General features: G+C 42.7%; 1 protein-coding gene across 7 annotated transcripts in view; it reads left to right on the top strand.

Annotated features, from left to right (window-relative positions):
* The window catches only part of SKIC3 (SKI3 subunit of superkiller complex), a 77,997-nt gene that overhangs the window by 38,957 nt on the left and 18,321 nt on the right, over positions 1-20,719 (top strand). For all 7 annotated transcript variants that reach the window (XM_032798698.2, XM_032798697.2, XM_032798703.1 and 4 more), the window contains 11 exons: positions 317-385; positions 2,215-2,289; positions 3,065-3,206; positions 4,217-4,310; positions 11,105-11,182; positions 12,811-12,935; positions 14,034-14,157; positions 16,971-17,192; positions 18,137-18,209; positions 18,612-18,665; positions 18,781-18,892. In XM_032798698.2, the coding sequence (XP_032654589.2) occupies positions 317-385; positions 2,215-2,289; positions 3,065-3,206; positions 4,217-4,310; positions 11,105-11,182; positions 12,811-12,935; positions 14,034-14,157; positions 16,971-17,192; positions 18,137-18,209; positions 18,612-18,665; positions 18,781-18,892 (1,168 nt within the window). The remainder of the gene's footprint in view (positions 1-316; positions 386-2,214; positions 2,290-3,064; positions 3,207-4,216; positions 4,311-11,104; positions 11,183-12,810; positions 12,936-14,033; positions 14,158-16,970; positions 17,193-18,136; positions 18,210-18,611; positions 18,666-18,780; positions 18,893-20,719) is intronic.

Here is a 20,719-nt window from a genome sequence, read left to right as displayed (position 1 = left end):
CAGTATTTCTAGCAGTTTGCATTTTTTCCTCAATAGCAGATATAACTGTTGATTACATGGGAGTAGGAGGGGTCTTGCGGGAGGAGGGAGGTGAATGTTCCTATTGTTAAAGCATGATGTGGTACTGAAATACTTTATATGGGTATTCTACTGCTGTTCTGTATGCCACACTGAATACTTTTAGTGACTTGATTTCTGTCCCATATAAATAGTTACACCATTATTTCTGTATTTCAGTAACTAGAACAGCAGGTTTTTCACTTATGGTGCCAAATGACTCACTGTAACTTACCTGATCTCTTATGTGCTTTTACAGCAAGCTCATGAAGCCTTCAAAGTAGCTCAGTCCCTTGAGCCATCTTACTTAATGTGCTGGATTGGACAGGTAAGGTGTCAATATCTTTCATAGGTTTTAACAAGGTATATAAAATTTTGGCACCGACATAACAAAGCATTTCGCTAGGATTTAAGCGTGTGCTTAAAATTAAGTCTCCATTTACATTTTTGTATGTGTCTCCTTGAAACAGAAAAAGACCGCATAGACCTTCCTATTACTTACTTTGGCTTTCTCTAAAGTTTCCACAAAGTTTTCATGTCTATTATGGGAGCTGTGTTCATTATCAATTTTTTTCATTACTTATTTTTATAGCCTGTTACTTACTCTTGAAGGAGCAGTATAGTGAAATTGGCTAATGATAGATGATGATTATTTATATAATGGTTAATGACAGAGTACTGTTTTCAGTGCTGTGTAGCTTTTTTCCCCTGGACATTCTGACCAAAGAAACCTTCTCAACTATTAATACACCCTGGCAGCCGTATCAAGAGATCATGATGGAGCACTGGTATCCCCCAGTCACCTGCTCAATTGGCAACAGTCAATCCATAATGCTGCTAAACATAAGTAGTGCTTATGGGTCAAATCCTGCACCCTTTGGCAGTACCCTTTGGTTATACAAATACTGTCATTGATGTCAATGGTACTGCTCCTAAGAAGAGTGGGAGAGAAAAAGAAAACTTGCTTGTGTAGCATTACAATCAGTAATTTAAAGTCAGAAAATGTAAAATTCTCGTAATAGTGGTAGCTTTCCCACATTGAACGTTAATTTGCTACCACTGCATTGTGTATTAAGATATAAATTTAAGTCTCCATTTGCCATCTTGCAGGAGCAGCGATGGCAAAGAGGCCTCTATAGTCATCTGCATGTTACTGTCATGAGGGTGGTTGTGATTGTGATAATTGGGCCTACAAGTGTACCCTAATTGTGAGCTCAACTATAAGAAGTGGGGGGAAGGTCATAAGATGTCATCATAAATGTTGATTGGGGGTGTGGGGATGCAAAGGCAAAACAGAGTGAATTAGTCCAAACAAAAAAGCCTACAGATAGTAGCACTGTGTTGAGATAATGCCTGATTTAAGAAGAAAAAAAAGTGTAAAACTGGATATCATTGAACCACAATTAGTGTCAGATATTAAGCCTAGTTGGTGAACAAAACAATAAGAGAATGGGCTATTGCTCCCATCGTTCCCATTTGTGGTCCATAAAGAAAGACTTTAGGAGAAAAATTGGCTTCACTATCATGGTTGCCACTTGAGACTCCAGGAGTGTAAAAGGAAAGGAGGAATGCGTGTGGCTGTAGAGACATTCCCAACCCTGTTCTCTCTTTGTCCTGTTGTTCCCTTCCCATCGCTACAGGTGCCCTCTGTAACCTTTCCTTGTTTCCCTGCTAATCATGCATAAGTGAAACTGAACTGTTGAGAGAAGTGGTAAAGATTTATATTATTGCTGCGTGCCAAAGTCCAGATCAGGATTGGGGTCCCATTGTGATGGGTGCTATATAAAGAGAATCCTTGCTGTGAAGGACTTGCAATGTAAAAGTTCTTTGTTTCACTCTATAGGTATTTCAAATGCAGCAATCTGTTCCATTCCTTCATCTAAGTTTACACACTCTTTAATAGTGATTTTTTTATTCTTGTAGCAGTAGATATTACCATTCTTGAGTATTTGGGGGGTTCCACAAAGATGTCTCTGGGAATTTTTTACAGTAAAAATGCCCTACATTAGGTGCTTATGAGATTTTTGTGGTCATTTGTTATGTACTTGGCAATTCTTGGCTCTCAAGAAGAGCCTTTAAGTGGGAATAATGATTAGGAAACTCTTATCTGCTTACAGTACCTAATCAAGTAACTTTTTCTTTTAAACTTGTCTGTAGGCTCTTATTGCAGAGGCTGTAGGCAGCTATGAAACTATGGATCTCTTTAGGCACACCACTGAACTCAGTATGCATGTAAGTATTTGAACAGTCCTCTCATTAGGAGGTTCTGAACAACTGGCCTTTTTCATACTAAGGAAAGACAAGTGATAAAAGTTCATATTTTAACTTACTGAAGTCAAAATGTTGGAGGCCTGTTTCAAATTCCCCTTACCTCTCATGTTTTATATTCTACTTGATACAGGTTTTTATACCACTCTCATCACTGTAGTATCTGAGCACCTTCCTATAGCGCTTTAAGCAATTGTCATATGTGGCTCATTCTTTCTCTCATCCTCTCTCCACTGGGAGAATTGTTTAATATATACACTGTGTGTTTATATGAGAGAAGACCAGGTAGAACTGTGCCTTGCATTAGGAGTAGAGGGTGGTGAGGTTTGCACTGGTGTTTAGTTTAGTTTAGTTCCTGTAGGAGTTGGTTCCTCAGTCTTGGACCAGTCCTCCAAGAAAGTGCTGTGTCCTGCACAGGCAAACTTTACTTATGTGCTAGAAAAGAATGGACATGAATGATGATGGCGGCTTTTGTCCCTTTTATAATTTGTCTGCTGTGAATGGGTAAAACTTTTTTATATTTATATTCAAAAGAAGAATTATAATTGGAGTTGCAGTAACCTAAAACACAATTGTTAAGTAGTAAAAGGAAAATGCTGACCTGATGTTACACCTAACCACTCTTCATTGAAGACTAGTGTACTATAGAACAGAAATATTTCTTTTTTTGCGTATTGTTGGTGGAGCAGTTAATGATGCCTGCTTGTGTGGTGATGTTTTGTTTTGTTTTGTTTTTGAGACTGAGGGAGCAAAAGGCTATGCTCATTGGGTATGCTCAACGCTGCAAGATAAAACCAACAGAGAAACAGAGCTGTATCGGTACAACATTGTTCAAATGAATGCTATTCCAGCAGCGCATGTGGTTTTGAGTAAATACACAGGTAGGTAACATCTTAAAGTTAAAATACTTTATTTCATATCTGTCAAAAGTTTGAAAAGCATATTCAGCATGAATATGTCTTAGCTATTACTTAATCACTTCTGCCAGAATTGAGCTTGTCATGAAATCTTGTGGTTGGGGAGGCTCTTCTGAGTAATGAAGCAGACAACCAAAATGTATTGTGTGTATCTTTGTTTTGTGTTAAATTTATGCCTAATGAAAATATGACCCCAATATGATGGAATTCTTTCTGGCTGTCTTTACTCAAGAAAGAATCTCCCTGAAGAGATGAGTAAGGAATGTAGGATCAAGGCCTTGCATGACTTGTCCTTGAATGTTACCAGTAATACACTCACTTTGACTACTGAACTTGTGCTGTTGACAAGAATATGTCCAATTTTGTAGCTTAATATTGAGGTAAATTTTTCATACAGTATAAAACTTTGAGACTCTAACTACAGAATCCTAATCTTTTCTAGTGGGATTCATTTATACAAGATATTGAAAGAGGGTTCAAAGGAGAACTGCTAGCATTGAACTTGAAGTTTCAAGTTGATACTTCTCATTTCATTTTAATAGACATGACTTCAAAGAAGTACAACTGAAGCTAAAACCTTGATATTCAATTTATATTTTGCTAAAGTCTGTAAAAAGTTGAACCTCTTCAGATGTCATTCTCTTTAAAAAACAAATAAATAAATAATTTGTATCAGTTTGAGAAATTTTAAAATAATATACTATTTGGTCAAATGGAACTTGTTCTTGTGGGCAATACACTGCCATATGAACTAAAATCTTCTCTTGAACTAGCCTGAAGATGGGGTGGGTTTTTTTCCGTGTGTTGTTGTGAAGGGTGCTAAAGTGACTCCCAATGACCTCAGTGAGCACCTGATAGCTTGAACTCATCAAGTTGCTTTGAAAAATATATCTTGCTGTAATATGTTTCACCGTATGTCCCTGATATTTTTCACTGCTCGTTGTGTGAGAGTATGGCCATTTCTGGTCTTTCAGAAAGAATTCAAAATGATGTATCTGCTTTCACGATGCTGGGTTATTTGAATGAACATCTGCAACTGACAAAGCAGGCAACAAATGCTTATCAAAGGTAAACTATACACTAAATAGATTTTAAGTGCTGAAATGTACCACTCAGGGTAACAAATCTTAGATGGGTTGATTCTTTCCTTAAACACTATTTGCCAGTTTCCTCAATGCATTTTAACTAATCATATTTAAAGGGGAGACACTGGATGTTTGATCTGTTTCTAGCCCCTGTTATTGAGACAGTAAGGTAAGTCACAATGTATAAAGCTAAGGTAAAATACCTGTTTCTGAGCATTCTTCATTCACTAGAACATAACATTCTTCTTCGAGTGATTGCTCATGTCCATTCAACTTAGGTGTGTGTGCTCGCCATGTGCACTGGTGCTGGAAGTTTTTTCCCTCAGCAGTATCTGCAGGGGACAGGCTGGCACCCCCTAGAGTGGTGCATGTATGCTGTGGCATATAGGGTGCCGCTGGCACCCCTCCACCCTCAGTTCCTTCTTTCTGCCAGTGATGGTGCACGGAACTAGTGCTGTTTTAGCTAAAGCTGTTGATTTTTGTTCGTTTGAACTCTTTTGCCTCTTGAAAATATTAACAGTATATCGTTTTCTCTAATTTAGTTCACCCTATTTAAGTTAGAGACATAGTAGGTCCCTAAAGGGACTTTGCCTCGGGATGAGGCATGCCCTAGTTCCCAGGCTTTAAACCCTGTGATGGCTGTAAAAGGCCCATGCCCATTAACAATCCACATAATAGTTGTTTACGGTGCTTGGGCGAAGGTCACATTAATGATAACTGCAAAATCTGCAAGTTCTTCAAGCCCAGGACGAAGGAGGAGCGTGACATTGGTTTGAAGGTGCTCCTGTTGGAGTCTGCCCTTACCCCAGTGCCAGAGCAGTGCTCCTGTTCGGTGCCGAGTACTGTGACCTCAGTGCACAGCGCCCCACTGATACCGTCTATGAGCCAGCACCGGTCTCCTTCCGTGGCTCCAGCCAAAAAGCCCAGGAAGACAGGGCAAGGAAGGTCTCCAGTTTGCTGCAAGGGAAAGGAAAAGTCTAGGGTGGAGCAAGGCCCTGTCTCAGGCATCTCTTCACCCCCTTGCGGATCCTGGGCCCCAGCTCAGGTTGAGTAGTGTAGCCCAGCCCGCTCCCCGTTGGCTACCCTGGATCGTGGGGGAGGTCCTTGTCAGCTCCGGGTGCCATCCATGCCAGAGGCCCTCCAAGCAGCGCAAGACCTTATGTTCCTCCCGGTGCCGCCCGCTGTGGCCCCTGCAGGGTCCCAGTCCCAGGGTAAACCTGAGCTGGGACCACTACAGTCTCCACCTTTCCGGCAGTGCTCCACATTGCGGGGGACGTCTCGGCAGTGGACGTCCTCTCAAAGCCGACATGCTTCTGACCATGATAGGCAGAAGCTTCATAGCCTCATCCAGTATCCGGACACAAGAGAAGGGCAGAGAGGCTCTAGGCATGGCTCGCCAGTAGCTGGGTGCAGACCTCTGGAGGTAAACGCCCCCACCCCCCATCCCGGTAGGAGTTTCGGAGTCAGCACCTGGAATCTTTGCAGCACTGGTATGGCTCCAGGGACAGGTCAAGGGACCAACGGTACCATTCCCTGGACTGTCACCAATCCCCCAAGGCGGCATCACCACGTGCGGCTACATCTTCATGACACCAAGCCCACTCTAGTTCCCAATCACATTTCACATCCTGGTACAGCTCGTTAAGCGTGAGGCATAGATCGCTGGCCCAGAGCTGTTGTGGATCTACCAAGCACCAAGGTCCCGATCTAGATGCTTGTCGAGGTCAGCCAGATCCAACTCCAGGAGGGGCGACCAGTACCGATCAGGACAGAGCCACCAATCAGCCCCATCTTGGTCACAGGGGAGCGACCACTTGGGCTCTGGCTCAGGTTCAGAGCAAGGTTCTTTAACGATGGGACAGTGAAGATTATGTTGGTGGCACTGCAGCCAGGCCTGTGGCCTCAGACTCCGTGGCCGGCACATTGGTACTCATGGAACCCATGGGGGTTCACTCAGCACTCTCAGGCTGCCCGCTTGGTACCCAGTGCTTCAGAGAGATTGGCTACTGCCCTCTCCTGCCCTCCTCCAGCCCAAGAGGCCTCAGTTGCAGGCACAGAAGGAAGTGGGCAAGCAAGCCGCCAAACCACCTATGGTTGTGGAGGACACCTTGGTACCGGCTTCCTCCTCATTGTTGCCAGACGAGGCCATAGTAGGGCCCCCTCCACCAGTGCCCCAGGATGATGCTAAGGTGCATCAGGAGCTGCTGAAGAGGGTTGTCACCAACCTGAGCCTCCAGGTGGAGGAGTTACAGGAACCTGCAGACTCTCTCTTTAATGTTCTCTGTCCCATGGCTCCAGCCAGGGTAGCTTTGCCCCTACATGAGAGAGTAGCTAAAATGACAGATGCCCTCTCAAACCCCCTCCTCCTTGCCTCCGATCTCCTAGAGGGCAAAGCGCAAGTACTTTATGCCATCCAAAGGCCATGAGTACCTTTTATACCCACCCTGCTCCCAATTCCCTAGTGGTAGAGGTGGTCAACCACAGGGGAAGGATCAACTGGGGGCTACCCCTAAGAATAAAGACTCAAGGAGACTGGACTTGTTTGGGCATAAAGTTTATTCATCCTCCAGTCTACAGTTGCAGGTGGCCAACCATGAGGCCTTCCTAGGCTGCTATGATTTTAATATGTGACAGACCATGACCAAGTTTGAGAGCGTCCTTTTTGAGGCTTCTAGGAAGGAATTCCGGGTGATCTTGGATGAGGGCTCGACTGCAGCCAGAGCAGCTCTCCAGGTGGCATCAGACGCTACGGACACCGCCACCCACAGTAGCACTGGCCATCTCGTTGCGCAGGGCTTCCTAGGTGCTCCTCTCTGGTCTTTCTTTGGAGGCTCAGCAGTCAATGTAAGACCTCCATTTCGACAGGCATGCCTTGTTCGCAGAACAGATGGACATTAAGCTCCGTGCCCTGAAAGATTCCCATATGAGCCTAAAAACATTGGGCCTGTATGTCCTCGGCCTTGCCTGCAAGCGGCTTACACCACAGCAGCCTCAGGTCCAGAGAAGCCACCCTCACTCGGAGCCTCCCCACAAAAGATCCAGGGACTACAACCCCCCGCTACATCCCAGACTGGCTCGACCTGGAGTAAGCAGACAGGCAAGTGCCTGTTTTGAGGGTACACCTGAGGGTGACCTACCAGACTGTTCCCTGGATACTTCCTCCCCTCTGTTTTCCAACTGCCTTTCTTGCTTCCTGCCTGCATGGGCGTCTATAACATCAGACCTATGGGTCCTCAATATGGTGGCTCAGGGTTACACCCTTCAGTTACTTTTTACCCCACCTTCCGATCCACCCTTCCCATCCCTCTTCAGGGACCCCTCTCGCGAGTATCTTCTTGTACAGGAGGTAGAGGGTCTACTACAGATGGGTGCGGTGGAGGTAGTTCCTGTGAAGTACAGGAACAAGGGGTTCTATTCCCGGTACTTTTTAATCCCAAAAGGCATGTATGGGCCACAGACCACCTTAGATCTGTGGGGCTTGAACTTCTACTTAGCGAAACTGAAGTTTCATATGGTCTCCCTGGCTTCCATCATCCCCTCCCTGGATCCAGGAGATTGGTATGCCGCCCTCGATCTGAAAGATGCATACTTCCACATCACCATCTTTGAGGGACAGAGATGCTTCCTCTGGTTCATGGTAGGTCTCAACCACTATCGGTTTGCAGTCCTCCCATTTGGCCTACCAACAGCATCACAGATATTTACTAAGTGCATGTCAGTGGTGGTGCTTTTCCTCAGACATCGGGGTATCCAGATCTACCAGTACCTCGATGATTGGCTCGTGAAGGGCAACTCCAGGTCCAAGGAGACATCATGGTGCTGCTAGCCATGTGCCGTTGCCTTGGCCTGTTGGTGAAGGATGACAAATCCATGTTAGTTCTGGTACAGAGGATAGAGTTCAGCGAAGCGGTGCTCGACTTGTCCTGTGCCAGGATGTTCCTGCCGCTAGAGAGATTCAGGGTACTGACAGACCTCATTGCGGAAGTCTGCGTTTCCCCTGACCACAGTCAGGGTTTGCCTGTGCATACTAGATCACATGGTGGCATGTGCATATGTGGTGTGCCATACCAGGCTCCGGATGTAACCCTTGCAGCAATGGCTAGTGACAGTCTACTCCTAGTCCAAGGACCACCTGGAGAAGATCGCTACCATCCCCACGATGGTACTTACCTCACTATGATGGTGGACCGACCCCAGGAGATTCCTGGAAGGAGTTGCCTTTGTCAGCATTCCGCACTCAGTTGAGTTGGTTTCAGATGCCTCGGACCTGGGATGGGGTGAGGGTGCACCTTGGCACCCTCCAGACCCAAGGTATATGGTCCCCGAGGAAACAACACTACGCATAAACATCAAAGAGCTCAGCGCGGTGCACAGAGGATGCACGGTCTTCCTACCTCACCTGTTGGGCAGAGTGGTCAGTCCTCACAGACAACACAGCCTCGATGTTCTACATCAACAGGCAAGGCGGAGCGTGATCCTCGGCCCTTTGCCAAGAGGCACTCCATCTCTGGGACGTATGCATCGACCATGGAATCCATCTAGAAGTGTCACCTTCTGGGGGCCAAGAACATGCTGGCAGATCACCTCAGCAGGGACTTCTCCTCTCACCACGAATGGGTGCTCGACCCAGCTATAGCTGGCATGATCTTCCAGAGGTGGGGAACTCACCAAGTGGATTTCTTCATCACCAGGCAGAACAGAAGGTGCCACAGGTTTTGCTCTGGATGGGGTCTGGGCAAGGGCTCCCTCTCCGATGCCTTCCTCTTGCCATGGGCAGGAAATCTGATGTATGCGTTCCTTCCAATTCTGCTCATCAGCAAGGTCCTAGCAAAAATCAAGAGGGACAGGGCAGAGATTATCATGATCGCCCTGGCATGGCCTTGCCAGCTCTGGTTTAGGACACTATCAAGTTTGTCAGTGATCCTTCCTGGCCCCCTGCCAAACCAACTGGATCTGCTGTCACAGGATCATGGCTGACTCTTGCATCTCAACCTTATGTCCCTCCACCTCACCACGTGGATGTTGCTGAGGAATGGGCCTGTTGGCACGGGGTCCAGAAGGTCCTCCTCAAGAGTAGAAACCCCTCGACTAGGCAGACCTTCCCGACAAAGTGGAAGGTTCTCCCACTGGGCAGCCGAATGGGGCATCTCCCCTTCGCATTCTTCAGTGCAGTCGATCTTGGACTACCTGCTTCATTTGAGGAACTAGGGCCTAGCGTGCTCCTCTATCAGGGTGCATCTGGTGGCCATTTTGGTCTTTCATCCACCAATCCAGGGACAGACTGTGTTCTCCCATGACATGACAGTCAGGTTCCATGGAGGCCTTGAGAGGCTCTTTCCTCAATTTGGTCCCCGCCCTCTCAGTGGGAATTCAACTTGGTTTTCCCCAGGCTCTTGGGTCTGCCCTTTGAGCCTTTGGCCTTGTGCTCCCTATCTCACTTATCGTTGGAAGGTAGCTTTCCTGGTGGCAGTGACATCAGAGAGGTGAGTCTCCGAGCTGTGAGCCCTGATCTCAGAACTTCTGTACGTGGCCTTCTATAAGGACAAGGTCCAGCTCCAGCCCCACCCGGCTTTCCTTTCCAAGGTGGTATCTGCTTTCCACATGAGCCAGGACATCTTTTTTTCCGGTCTTCTCCCCTGAGCCTCAGGAGACTAGTGAAGAGAGGTGCCTTCGCACTTTGGGCATAAGAAGGGCTCTGGATTTCTACCTATATCTGTCAAACCTTTCCATAAGTTGACTCAGCTTTTCCTTTCTACAGCTGATAGGATGAAGGGCCTCCCAGTGTCCACACAAAGGATTTCTGACTGGATCACCTCTTGCATTCGGACCCGCTGTGAGTTAGCGGGAGTCCCTCTGCTGTCGATTGTCAGAGCCCAGTCGACTAGAGCATAGGCATCCTCGGTCGTCGTCCTGGCACACGTTCTGATTCAGGACATCTGTAAAGCCGTGACGTGGTCCTCGATACACACATTCACGGCCCACTATGCCATCATGCAGCAGACCAGGGATGATGCTGGGTTTGGCAGAGCTGTGTTGTAATCTACATGTCCGTGAACTCCTTACCCGCCTCCAGGGGTACTGCTGGGAATCACCTAAGTTGAATGGACATGACCAATCACTCGAAGAAGAAAAGACAGTTACCTTTTTTCATAACTGGTGTTCTTGGAGAGTGTTGCTCATGTCCATTCCATGACTTGTCCTCCTTCCCCACTGTCTAAGTTTCCGGCAAGAAGGAACTGAGAGTGGAAGGCACCAGCGGTGCCCCTTCTACTCCTGCATACATGTGTCACTCCAGCGGGTACCAGAGCTGGTCCCCTACGGATACCGCTGAAGGAAAGCTTCAGCACCGGTGCATGTGGCGAGCTCACACACCTAAGCTGAATGGACACGAGCAACACATTTTGCAGAACACCAGTTACAGAAAAAGGTAACTGTCTTTTTTTCAAAGAAGTGCAAATTAATCAATGCCTTTCATGGAAATTATCACAGAACCTTGCAGTATATTGAATCTTTCAATATGATTTTGGACACTAAGTATCGTTGCATTGTCTCTACTGCAGGGAACCACAGTTCTTCCCCAAAAGTGGGGATAATATGGATACAGTAGTGATCACTGAACACAGCAAATGTTTGTAATTTTAAACCATTATTAAAGAGACAGAACAACACTTACAGTGTAGATAAGTCACTGGCAGTAATAAGCAAAAGTATAACAACCATTTGCTTGTACTCTTGGGCATATTTGTGAATTGCTTGTTCTTTATGGTCACTTTCAAGGGCGGTCTCATTGCTGAAGAACTCTGAAGATAAAGAAAAGTATAACACATCAATGCAAAATTATGGTAGATCACTCTGGTAAGCAGTGTTTATTTTGTTTTTTAAGTTGTTACCTCTTGCAGTATCACAGTATTACATTGTGTAATTCCACCACAGAAAAAGGAGTGGCCACATCCTTTATTTAATGGGTACTTTATGGCAGATAAGCTATCCATATTTAACTTTCATTTTAATCTTAAACCATTTTTATCATATGCAGCACAAAATTTAGAGCTTCAGTATCTTATATGTACCTTCATTAAATTACTTTCACAGTTTCCCATTCTTTAAGCTCTGAGCTGTACCCATAATAATACAACAGTTAGGTTTAACTTAGCATTACTTGTCTCTATTTATGTAGTGCACAGAAGGAAGCTCAAACTCTCTTGGTTTTTCTACCTGCCATCTGAATTTGAATTTATTCCCTTTCTTTTTGCAAGTAATCCAGTTTGTAGTGTGAGTTGTGGTTAGCTCAATTTTTTTGTTGAGATCAGTGTCCAACAGTTCCAGGAGGTTGCCCATATTGGAGTCTAAAGTTATGTGAGAAGTCCTCATAGAGTGGCATCTTGTATCTGGCATTCCTGGGATAGGGTTGCTCTTGTAGCAGAGCTGTGCTATTGCTTTGACCTTTGGAGTCATGCTGACTGACTTGAACTAGTTCTTATAAACAGCACCATTGCACAGATAATTCTACTCTTTATGGTGTCTGCCTCAACAGTCAGAAGCATCTGTGCCTTCTAGTCCTCTGATTCCGTCTCAGAGCATAGGATGGAGAGAATCTTGACATCGGAGGACACTTTCAAACTGCTTCCTTTGTGGTGGCTTCAGCTCTGTTACGCAAGGTTTTTGAAGTAAATCTTTCTTAAGCAGGAAATACCTACCTCTGACCTCAACATGGGTGATAGAACGGCTGCCCTCATCCCAGAGAAGTCATGTCTTCCCATGATATTTATTTTTCTAAGAGGATTTTGGTAGACTAAAGACTCACTAACTGTTGTCATGATGTCCTCATTCCATGTTGCGTGTATTGTATGTGAGTGTGGTCATTTCTGGTCTTCCAGAAAGAATTCAAAACTATGCAACATTTTTGTGCGAGTACAAAGTTCCCATGATTGTTAATAAACTTTAGTAAATAGTCCGACTGCATTTCTGCTATGATGGTCTTATTCATAGTAAGATTGCCAAATCTATTCTTCCTCCTTCCCCATAGCAATCACTAGGCAGTATCTTTGTATCACACTATAATATCATTCCCTGGATTATATATGTGATCAATTAAAATTAGTGTGCTCATATGTTGATACACACATCAGAGAGCTCCAACAAGCCGTAACTATTTATTTCGCAAATCTGACTAAACATAGTATTTCTGAGCTAGTAACACAAGCTCTAAACTTTCATGTAAGTGAAATGGGATTTCAAATATCCACATTAACAATAAGTTCGGACTCCACCTAGAATGAAGGGTTGAGGGTACTCTAATGTTCTACATTTCTTTAAACCAAAATTCACCCCCTTTCGTTTTAATGTACTAGGCTTCTAAAAGACAGTGTTAGTAAATTTAGCTGATGGTTGTGCAGATCATGAATTGATCCCGCTTAAAACTGCAGTTGAAAGCTGATTTGGGGCATATCTTTTTTTTATTTATTTTTTTTATTTTTTTTCAGTGCCATAGGTCAATATGACAAGGCCATCCAGGCTTACATGTCCACTCCTCTCACGGAGTTAGATTCCATTGTAGGAGTTGCACTAGCTTACTTCAAGAAAGGGCTTTTACAAGACAGCATTAAAGGTAAGTGTCTGTTTAAACAAAGGTGCAGTACATGGCCTGACACTAAAGGAATATGGCATTTTCTAGATGGACACTTACCCCCTTTTGACTTTGTACATCTGAACGAAAAATTCTGTCCCAACTTATGCACGCATTGGGATAGTATGGGGTATAATAAAGGCAGAGAATTTTCAGATTTTCATATAAAATTCATCATAATCACCAGACTGCTACTCAGAAAGTTGCTATGAGCTATTGCAGCGTACTGGAAAAAATATCTTTTACATATCAATTGACATTTTCAAGGCAGAACAGTGTGGCAGTACCAGTACTTGCTTACTCTGTACATCCAGTATGAGAGGGTAAGGAAATAAAGGTATTATGAACAAAGGTGGAGGCTAAACTTTAAAATTGGGTTTTTGCTACTTGGGTCAGAGAATCTTGAAACATCAAGAGAATCAGGGCCGGCTCCAGGCCCCAGCTCGCCAAGCACGTGCTTGAGGCAGCATGCTGCAGGGGGCGCTCTGCTGGTTGCCAGGAGGGCAGCAGGCGGCTCCGGTGGACCTCCCGCAGGCGTCCTTGCGGCGGGTCTGCTGGTCCCGCGGCTCCGGTGGAGCATCTGCAGGCACGCCTGCGGGAGGTCCACCGGAGCCGCAGGACCAGCGGACCCTCCACAGGGATGCCTGCGGGAGGTCCACCGGAGCCGCGGGACCGGTGAGCAGCAGAGTGCCCCCCACGGCGCGCCACCGTGTTTGGGGCGGTGAAATGGCTAGAGCCAGCCCTGAAGAGAATGTATTCCTTTCCTAGATGTTCCTTTATCACGTTTCAACAATTTTTAGCATTCATTACACATGAAAATTTATTTAGGTTTCAAAGTCAAACTCTCAAAAGTTAGGAAATTCCAGATTTACAGTTGCACGTGCTTGTGCAACCTTTAATTCTGCCCCTTTGTGTCCAACGTGTGCACTGAATGTGGCGCAGGTCCAGTAGGGAAAAATGTATGTGATCATATAACAAAAGACTCTCATAGTGCATATACATGTCTGTATCTTGTCATTCCAGAATGCTTTTAAATCTTAGTTGCTTTTCTAAATTCTTATCTTAATTTAATATTCCCAGCCTATGAGACAGCCTTATCTCTTGCCGAATCTGAACAAGACAAAGCCCATATCTTGACAGCCCTTGCAATAATGGAATACAAACAGAATAAAGTGGATGCTGCAAAGACGTTGCTGTTTAAATGGTATGTGGGTGGTGTAGAATGAGTGTGTGTGTGTGAGAGAGAGAGACCTTGTCAGAATTTGAAAGTGCCTTTGGAAGCTTTAACTTGGAAGTTTTTGGGGGGGTTACTTTTTTTTAGCCCAAAAGTAATGAGGTACAAACACTGAAGGCAGCTTGTAAACTTATCTAAAAGCAGTGGTAATGTACCTACCAGTAGTACTTATCTTCACATTTGTTGAGTACCTTGCTGTGTATGTCTAAAATGTGTGTTTAAATTTAGGAAAAGTGTGTTTGTGTGGTGTTCAGCTACAAGAAATGTAACTTTTTCTTATTAAAGTAATTAAAAATCCCCCAAAGAATAATGTTCTAAGCACCACACAGTGTCATGGCAGCACTCTCTAGATTTCACTTGAAGATCAGCAGTCCTTTTTCACCTCTGCATTTTATAAGTGGTTTTTTATCTTTCAGCACTTGGAAGACTCAAAAAGTGTCTGGTCTGTTACTGGGCAGTTGACAGCCAGAAATTAGCCTCTACCATTTCAGCTCCCAGTGTTGAGCAGAGTGGCTGACATTACTTTCCCTGTTTATCAAAGAATACTGTGTCGGAAACATGGCCATATTGACTACCTCTATCCTGCTAGCAAATCCTCAAGTTACTGAAACGATGGAGATCTGCTACCTGGTGCTTGAAATCCTGAGTAATTGATGATTAACATGATGTAGGAAAATGTTGTTTCTAGTTAGTCACGAAAGTGCTCTTTCTATTTTTAACATAAATTTCAACAATGAGTGCTTCCTACATAACATTAATCACTAGCTTTAAAGAAAACTAGTAAATGCTCTGGAAATGCATCATTTTTAACTGGAAGCATGTAACATTACAAAGTGAAATCTGTCAAGACTTTAAATTGTACTGTTGGGATTTACCTCCGTACAGAGGACTGATGGCAACACACAAACTTTCAAAAAAGAATTTCACATAATTAGACATATTTGGTGTCTATGGCTGATGTTAAAGAGTATAACTGTTGTCTTGTGTAGGAGTCAGAAGAAACAAAAGGTCTAACTGTTCAACCTATTCTTTTGTGCTTTTTATAACATAAGTATATTTTTCCACCTGTAGTTCACAAAATTTGGTTAACCAAGATGTTGGAGGTTTTGTTTTCCTTCCGCTGATTAGCAGCACAGCATAGAAGTAGGATATTAAATTTTTGACCTCCAGTGAAATCATCAATACTAAAACGAAACAATAGGACCAATATTTTTAGGAACCTTTTCATGTACCATTGCTAAATTACAACAGGTATCTCCTTTATATTCATATTTATTTCCAATTTTAGGATGTGACCACCAAATAAATGAATTCTCATCATCCTACATTCTGATAGTTACTTGTTTCCTTTTAATTTGATCAGATGATCCTACAGCAATTTTCTCTTATATCAGAACATCTTGAATTTGTGCAATCTCTTGTGATGTATTGGGTTTTTTTGCATTAGTTTTTCTCCCTACAGCTCTCCCACTTCTTCATGGAAAGCAGTTCTGCTTCTGCATTAACACTATTCAAAGTTTTCTATAAAACTAGTAGATAACAGCTACTTTTGTACTTATTTAAGAAGCAATATAGTTAGCTGTTTTTAATACGTTTTTAGAATACTCTTTATAGAGATGAACGTTATTTTGAGTAAATAAAAGCAATTACTTCATTTGATTCTGTATTCCAATTTCCCCTCTAAAGTTTCACCAACAGTGGCTAATGCACATACATTTCATTTTAATTTCCTAACCTCCTTGCACATTTTTCCTTCACGGAAGGTGCAGCGCATGTAGTTAAGCATGTGGAACAGCAGGACTAATCTACTGACTGGACTGCAGATTGTCTCCCTTCTTGATTCCTGTTGCTATAGCATGGAGTTATAGTAGTCATATTTGTATTCATGGTACAGTGCAGACTGCTAAATATGAGATACTGACAGAAGATGTAAATATTCTTTCCCCTCCCCCATCTGTTTTTTTAAACTGGGAAATGCATATATCCTGTACCCTGAATGCTAGCTCTGTGCAGATTTTATTACTCAAACACAATTAATTTTAACTTAGATGATCTTGGAAAATTATACAGAAATTCTGCAGCTACCTGAAACACAACTTTATGTAAGAGGGAATTCTTTTCCTGGCAGAGATTTGATCCTTTTTACTCTGCGGAATCTAAATCAAAGCTCTCATAACCAAATTATTTAAATCACATGTCAAATACTGCCATGTCCTTAGATAGTGGTGGTCGGCGGGAAGCAAACCTCCTTCCCAAAAATCAGATTGCTTAGTATGAGTAATTGAGTTTATATAAGATTATGTATACTATTGGAGAAAAGTTTGCTTCAAGAGAAAGTAGATGCGCAGAGTTCAGGAGATATTTGTCTCTGTTAGGATTCATTTTTTATGGCTACTCTTTTTAAACAAAGACAACTAAACATGCCCAGTTCTTGCCAAGCAATAGTCATGAGCTTTAAAAGCTGAAACCCACATTACTCCTTGTACCCAATATTATCCAAAGGATTTAAGAATATTGATGTAAGACTGAGTTTGAGAGTCTTGTCATGAGACATTAATTCAGTGCACCACATTATTATGGATTAGGAATTCAAACATACTATGAGCTAAAGAGGATGTTTTATTGCTCTGAAGAGGTAGTTACAATTTGGAAAGAATCTTGTAAGTAAGTTACTGTCTGCACTTACAACACTATAACTAGTGGAAGTAGATGATAAATCCTGCAAACTATACTTGAGGCTAGTATTGTGTTACATAATAACTTGTTTTCCATTGGATTTACAGCTCTCTATTAAAGGAACCTACCATAGAAAGCCTGCACGCTCTGTGCGCTCTAGGTCTGGCAAAGCAGGATGCTACACTTGCAACAGCAGCCCTTAAAGAATTACTGAAGCACACAAAAAGCAAGGATAACATTTATGAGAGATGCCTTATTACATCTGCTGTGTATGCACTGCAAGGTAGAAATGTGGGAGTGCAGAGGCAAGCTTCCAAAGCTGTCCATAGGTGTGTAGTCTGCATTTTTGTACATTAATGGCAATTAAACTTTTACCCTCCCAAAATTATCCTTTTAAAACTTTGTGAGTGTTGGAACAAGACTTACTAAGCAAATATCTACACTTTTACAACATACCTCGAGACAAACTCTGGTATCTTAAGAGTGTCGAGCATGATTCATTTAGATCAAGTCAAATGGTAGGAGCTGCCTTTATTCTTTCATTTCTGAAATACTATCATACCACCTTTTTATGGGATCAGATTGTTTGTTTTACTCTTAGGACCACATTACACTGTGGTACGCAGTTATGAATGTACTTATGGTCAGCGTGTGTACCATAAACTTCTGTGTGCTCATTGTCCAGTCTCTGATTGTTCAATAGAATCTTACTGATAAAGCTAGGAAAGGTCTGCATTGCACCAGATTCTTCTCTGCACTGATCCCTCAGGTTTTATCTAATGTAATCTTAAATGGTTTCTTAGGCAGTTGATTCCATTAGCTTAATGTTTTTTGATTAACTTAAATGTGGGGGAGGTGGCATTGAGTTTCAAACTGTTGCTTTTGGTTATGCCATTAACAGCCAACAACTTGTACTATAACCTCTCAAATGTTTCAGACAGTTATCCTATTCATCTCTGTTTCCAGATTATCTTAAATTCCCTTATCTCAGAGCAGGTTTCTGATCTTTAATAACATGTCCCTGTTTTTTGACGACACTGATATATTAGGGAGAATATAGTCTATCTCATCTATAATCGTATATGTCTATTCACTTTGTCACTAGCCATGGAAGCTGTTTGCCTAACTTCTTTTAAGATTAGAGATGTGAGAGTTGATTACAGTAGGAGGTATGAAAGTAGATGCCTATCCAGAGATTTGACAAGCAGGATTCACGTGGCTAAGTAATTTCTATAGGAAATGCAAATCTGAATATGCTTACTCTCTTCTGTAGTAACCCAGATGATCCTGCCCTTTGGGCTCTTCTGTCTCGACTTGTTCCTCTGTATACGCCACAAAATGCAAAGGTATGTGTGTTGCAATTATCACATATATTAAGCTATGACCATGTGTTAAGCAACGTATATTTATATTTGAGTAGAGTTCAGTAATACATTTATTATGCTATTGTACACTAATTAATAAGAACTACTATTATGATTGCGTTCACAATTGCATTTCTGACAAGTTGCATGCGCAACTATCTTCTTTGTGTGTATGCTTTAACAAAAGCAGTGATGGTCTCCTTAAAATAAATAAATAACACTATGCATCAGCTTGGAAGAGAAAATACTTGGAAAACAGCTTGGAAAATTAGTTCATATTGCTGATCAAGGTCAAGATCAGAAGAATGATCATATCATTTCAACATCCCTTGTAAAACCCTGGCATTAAATAATAGTGATGTAATCTTGTAATTTATCTTGTAGGGTGGAGCTGTGGCAGGAAATGTTGCTCATATACTTGATTTAAACCATGGAAAGGTTTGTTTTTCACTTCAGACTTTTTAATTCAATAAATAATCCTAAAGTGAACATGTTTTGGCTTTTTCTAAGGTAATATTGAAGCACTCTAATGTTGCTTATTCTTCATGTGTAGAAAGCCCTGCTGCATTCTGCAGTTAATCAGTTGGCGATAGGATGTCATTCAGCTGAAGATGAGAGAGGCAACGCACTGAAAGATATCCAAAAGGCAGTCCATCTTTTTCCAGGTGATCATTACTCTATCACAAACTTTCATACTGTGTTTTTTATTTTAAACTTCTTCTATTTGTTAAGACAGGATTCCAGTAATATTTCAGGGAGAGTCCTTTGATCAAGTAAAATAGAACTAGCTTTCCAAGGACTGTTTAAACACATCAAGGGATAGGTAAGTGCTGAAGTTGAGGCTCACTTTGACAACATTGGAAATTATTTAATCTCCCAGTGAGAGAAGAGATCTGTGGTAGTGGTTGTTTCACACACCAGTCACAAAATTCGAATGCTCAATGAATTATATAACCTGCTGCACTGACCAGGAAAGGTGTATTCATGATTTTTGAGAGTTTGGATTGCAAACAGTGTATTAATTTATTGAATGTTGGTTAGTACTGTAGGCAGCTGTCCTGTTAGCAAATGGCAATCTTTGTTATTATAGTATATGCAAAACTAATGTTGAGATTATGAAATCAGGTACTCAGATGTCAAATACCAAAATGTTAAATTTCTTCTACAATGTTAATACTGTGGTATGCATTAACATAATACATAAAAACTATACTTTTTTATCACTTTCTCACAGATATAGGATGATTTGACACTTTCTGTAGCTTTGTTTCATTTTCCAGTATTTATTCATTGTTCTCCTTCACATCCCTTCTCAAAAAATCTCCTCTGCTATGATGCCTACAAAAACTTTAACAGTGTAGGCTGCTGGTGTGCTGAGACCACTGCCAGTCACGCTGACCAATACTGTCTTATTGTTCCATCTGTTGTATTTTGTCTTATACATAAATTGAGATCTCCCTGGAGCATTAGACACTGTCCCAGTGCGACCCTGGTCCATGACCTGGATTTGTAGGCACTATGATAATGCAAATAATTGTATAGGCGGGTCTGCTACTGGTGCGTGTTAGCTTTGTTGCCCAATGCTTCTCATAAGTTTCTGTTTTCAGGTACTTATGACTTTGTCAAACTATTATCCATTTGTCTAAAATTTTCCATTGTGAGTATTGGCCTATAGGCTGAATTTTAGTTTGGAAAATTTCAGCCAGAACAGTTCAGCTGTTTCGGGGAATGGGTTTAAGAGAAAATACATTTTTCCATTTAAAAAAAAATTTCTGGTGATCTTTTCTGTCAACAAAGTTAGCACCTTGTGCTTTGGAGTCCAGGACTTGTAATTTGGCAGGGTAGTGGCCTTTGTGTGATTGGATGTGCCTTTTTGCCATCCCTACGAAAACTTGCCCAAATTAAGTCAAATTATAAAACCTAGAATAAACCCAGTTTGTACTTGCTCATAGAGGTTATGGACATTTTAGCTGCTAAAATCAAGAAAGATTCCATCCACTCTGAACATGTTTGAGCCTCTAGTGCTGACTGGTCTGGGTGGGCACCGTCCCCACAGAGCAACTTAGCATGCTACCTTCAGACTACAAGGGCAAAGCTAGACTTTCCCTGTAATAGCTGCTTCAGTCTGGGCACTGGAACTGAGAGCAGTCTCTCTCTCTCTCCCGTGCTTTCAGTGATCTCCCTGCTGACACCTTGGCAGCCCGGAGGATGAGGCAAAGCTAGACTTTCCCTGTAATAGCTGCTTCAGTCTGGGCACTGGAACTGAGAGCAGAGTCTCTCTCTCTCCCGTGCTTTCAGTGATCTCCCTGCTGACACCTTGGCAGCCCGGAGGATGAAGCAATCTAATTTGAATGCAGAGGGGACCAGGTGGGAGGGAAAGGAGTAGATTGTGGCAAGTAGTCTGAGACTGGTACAGAGAAGAGCAGGCAGAGACACCGAGAGTGGAAGCAGAAGAGTGGAGGCTGGGATTGGATAGGCAAGGAGAATGAGAC

The sequence above is a fragment of the Chelonoidis abingdonii genome, chromosome 6 (genome assembly GCF_003597395.2).
Source record: "Chelonoidis abingdonii isolate Lonesome George chromosome 6, CheloAbing_2.0, whole genome shotgun sequence".
Lineage (NCBI taxonomy): Eukaryota > Metazoa > Chordata > Testudines > Testudinidae > Chelonoidis > Chelonoidis abingdonii.
Note: the sequence above shows the minus strand (reverse complement) of the source record. Positions and strands in the feature narration are given on the sequence as shown.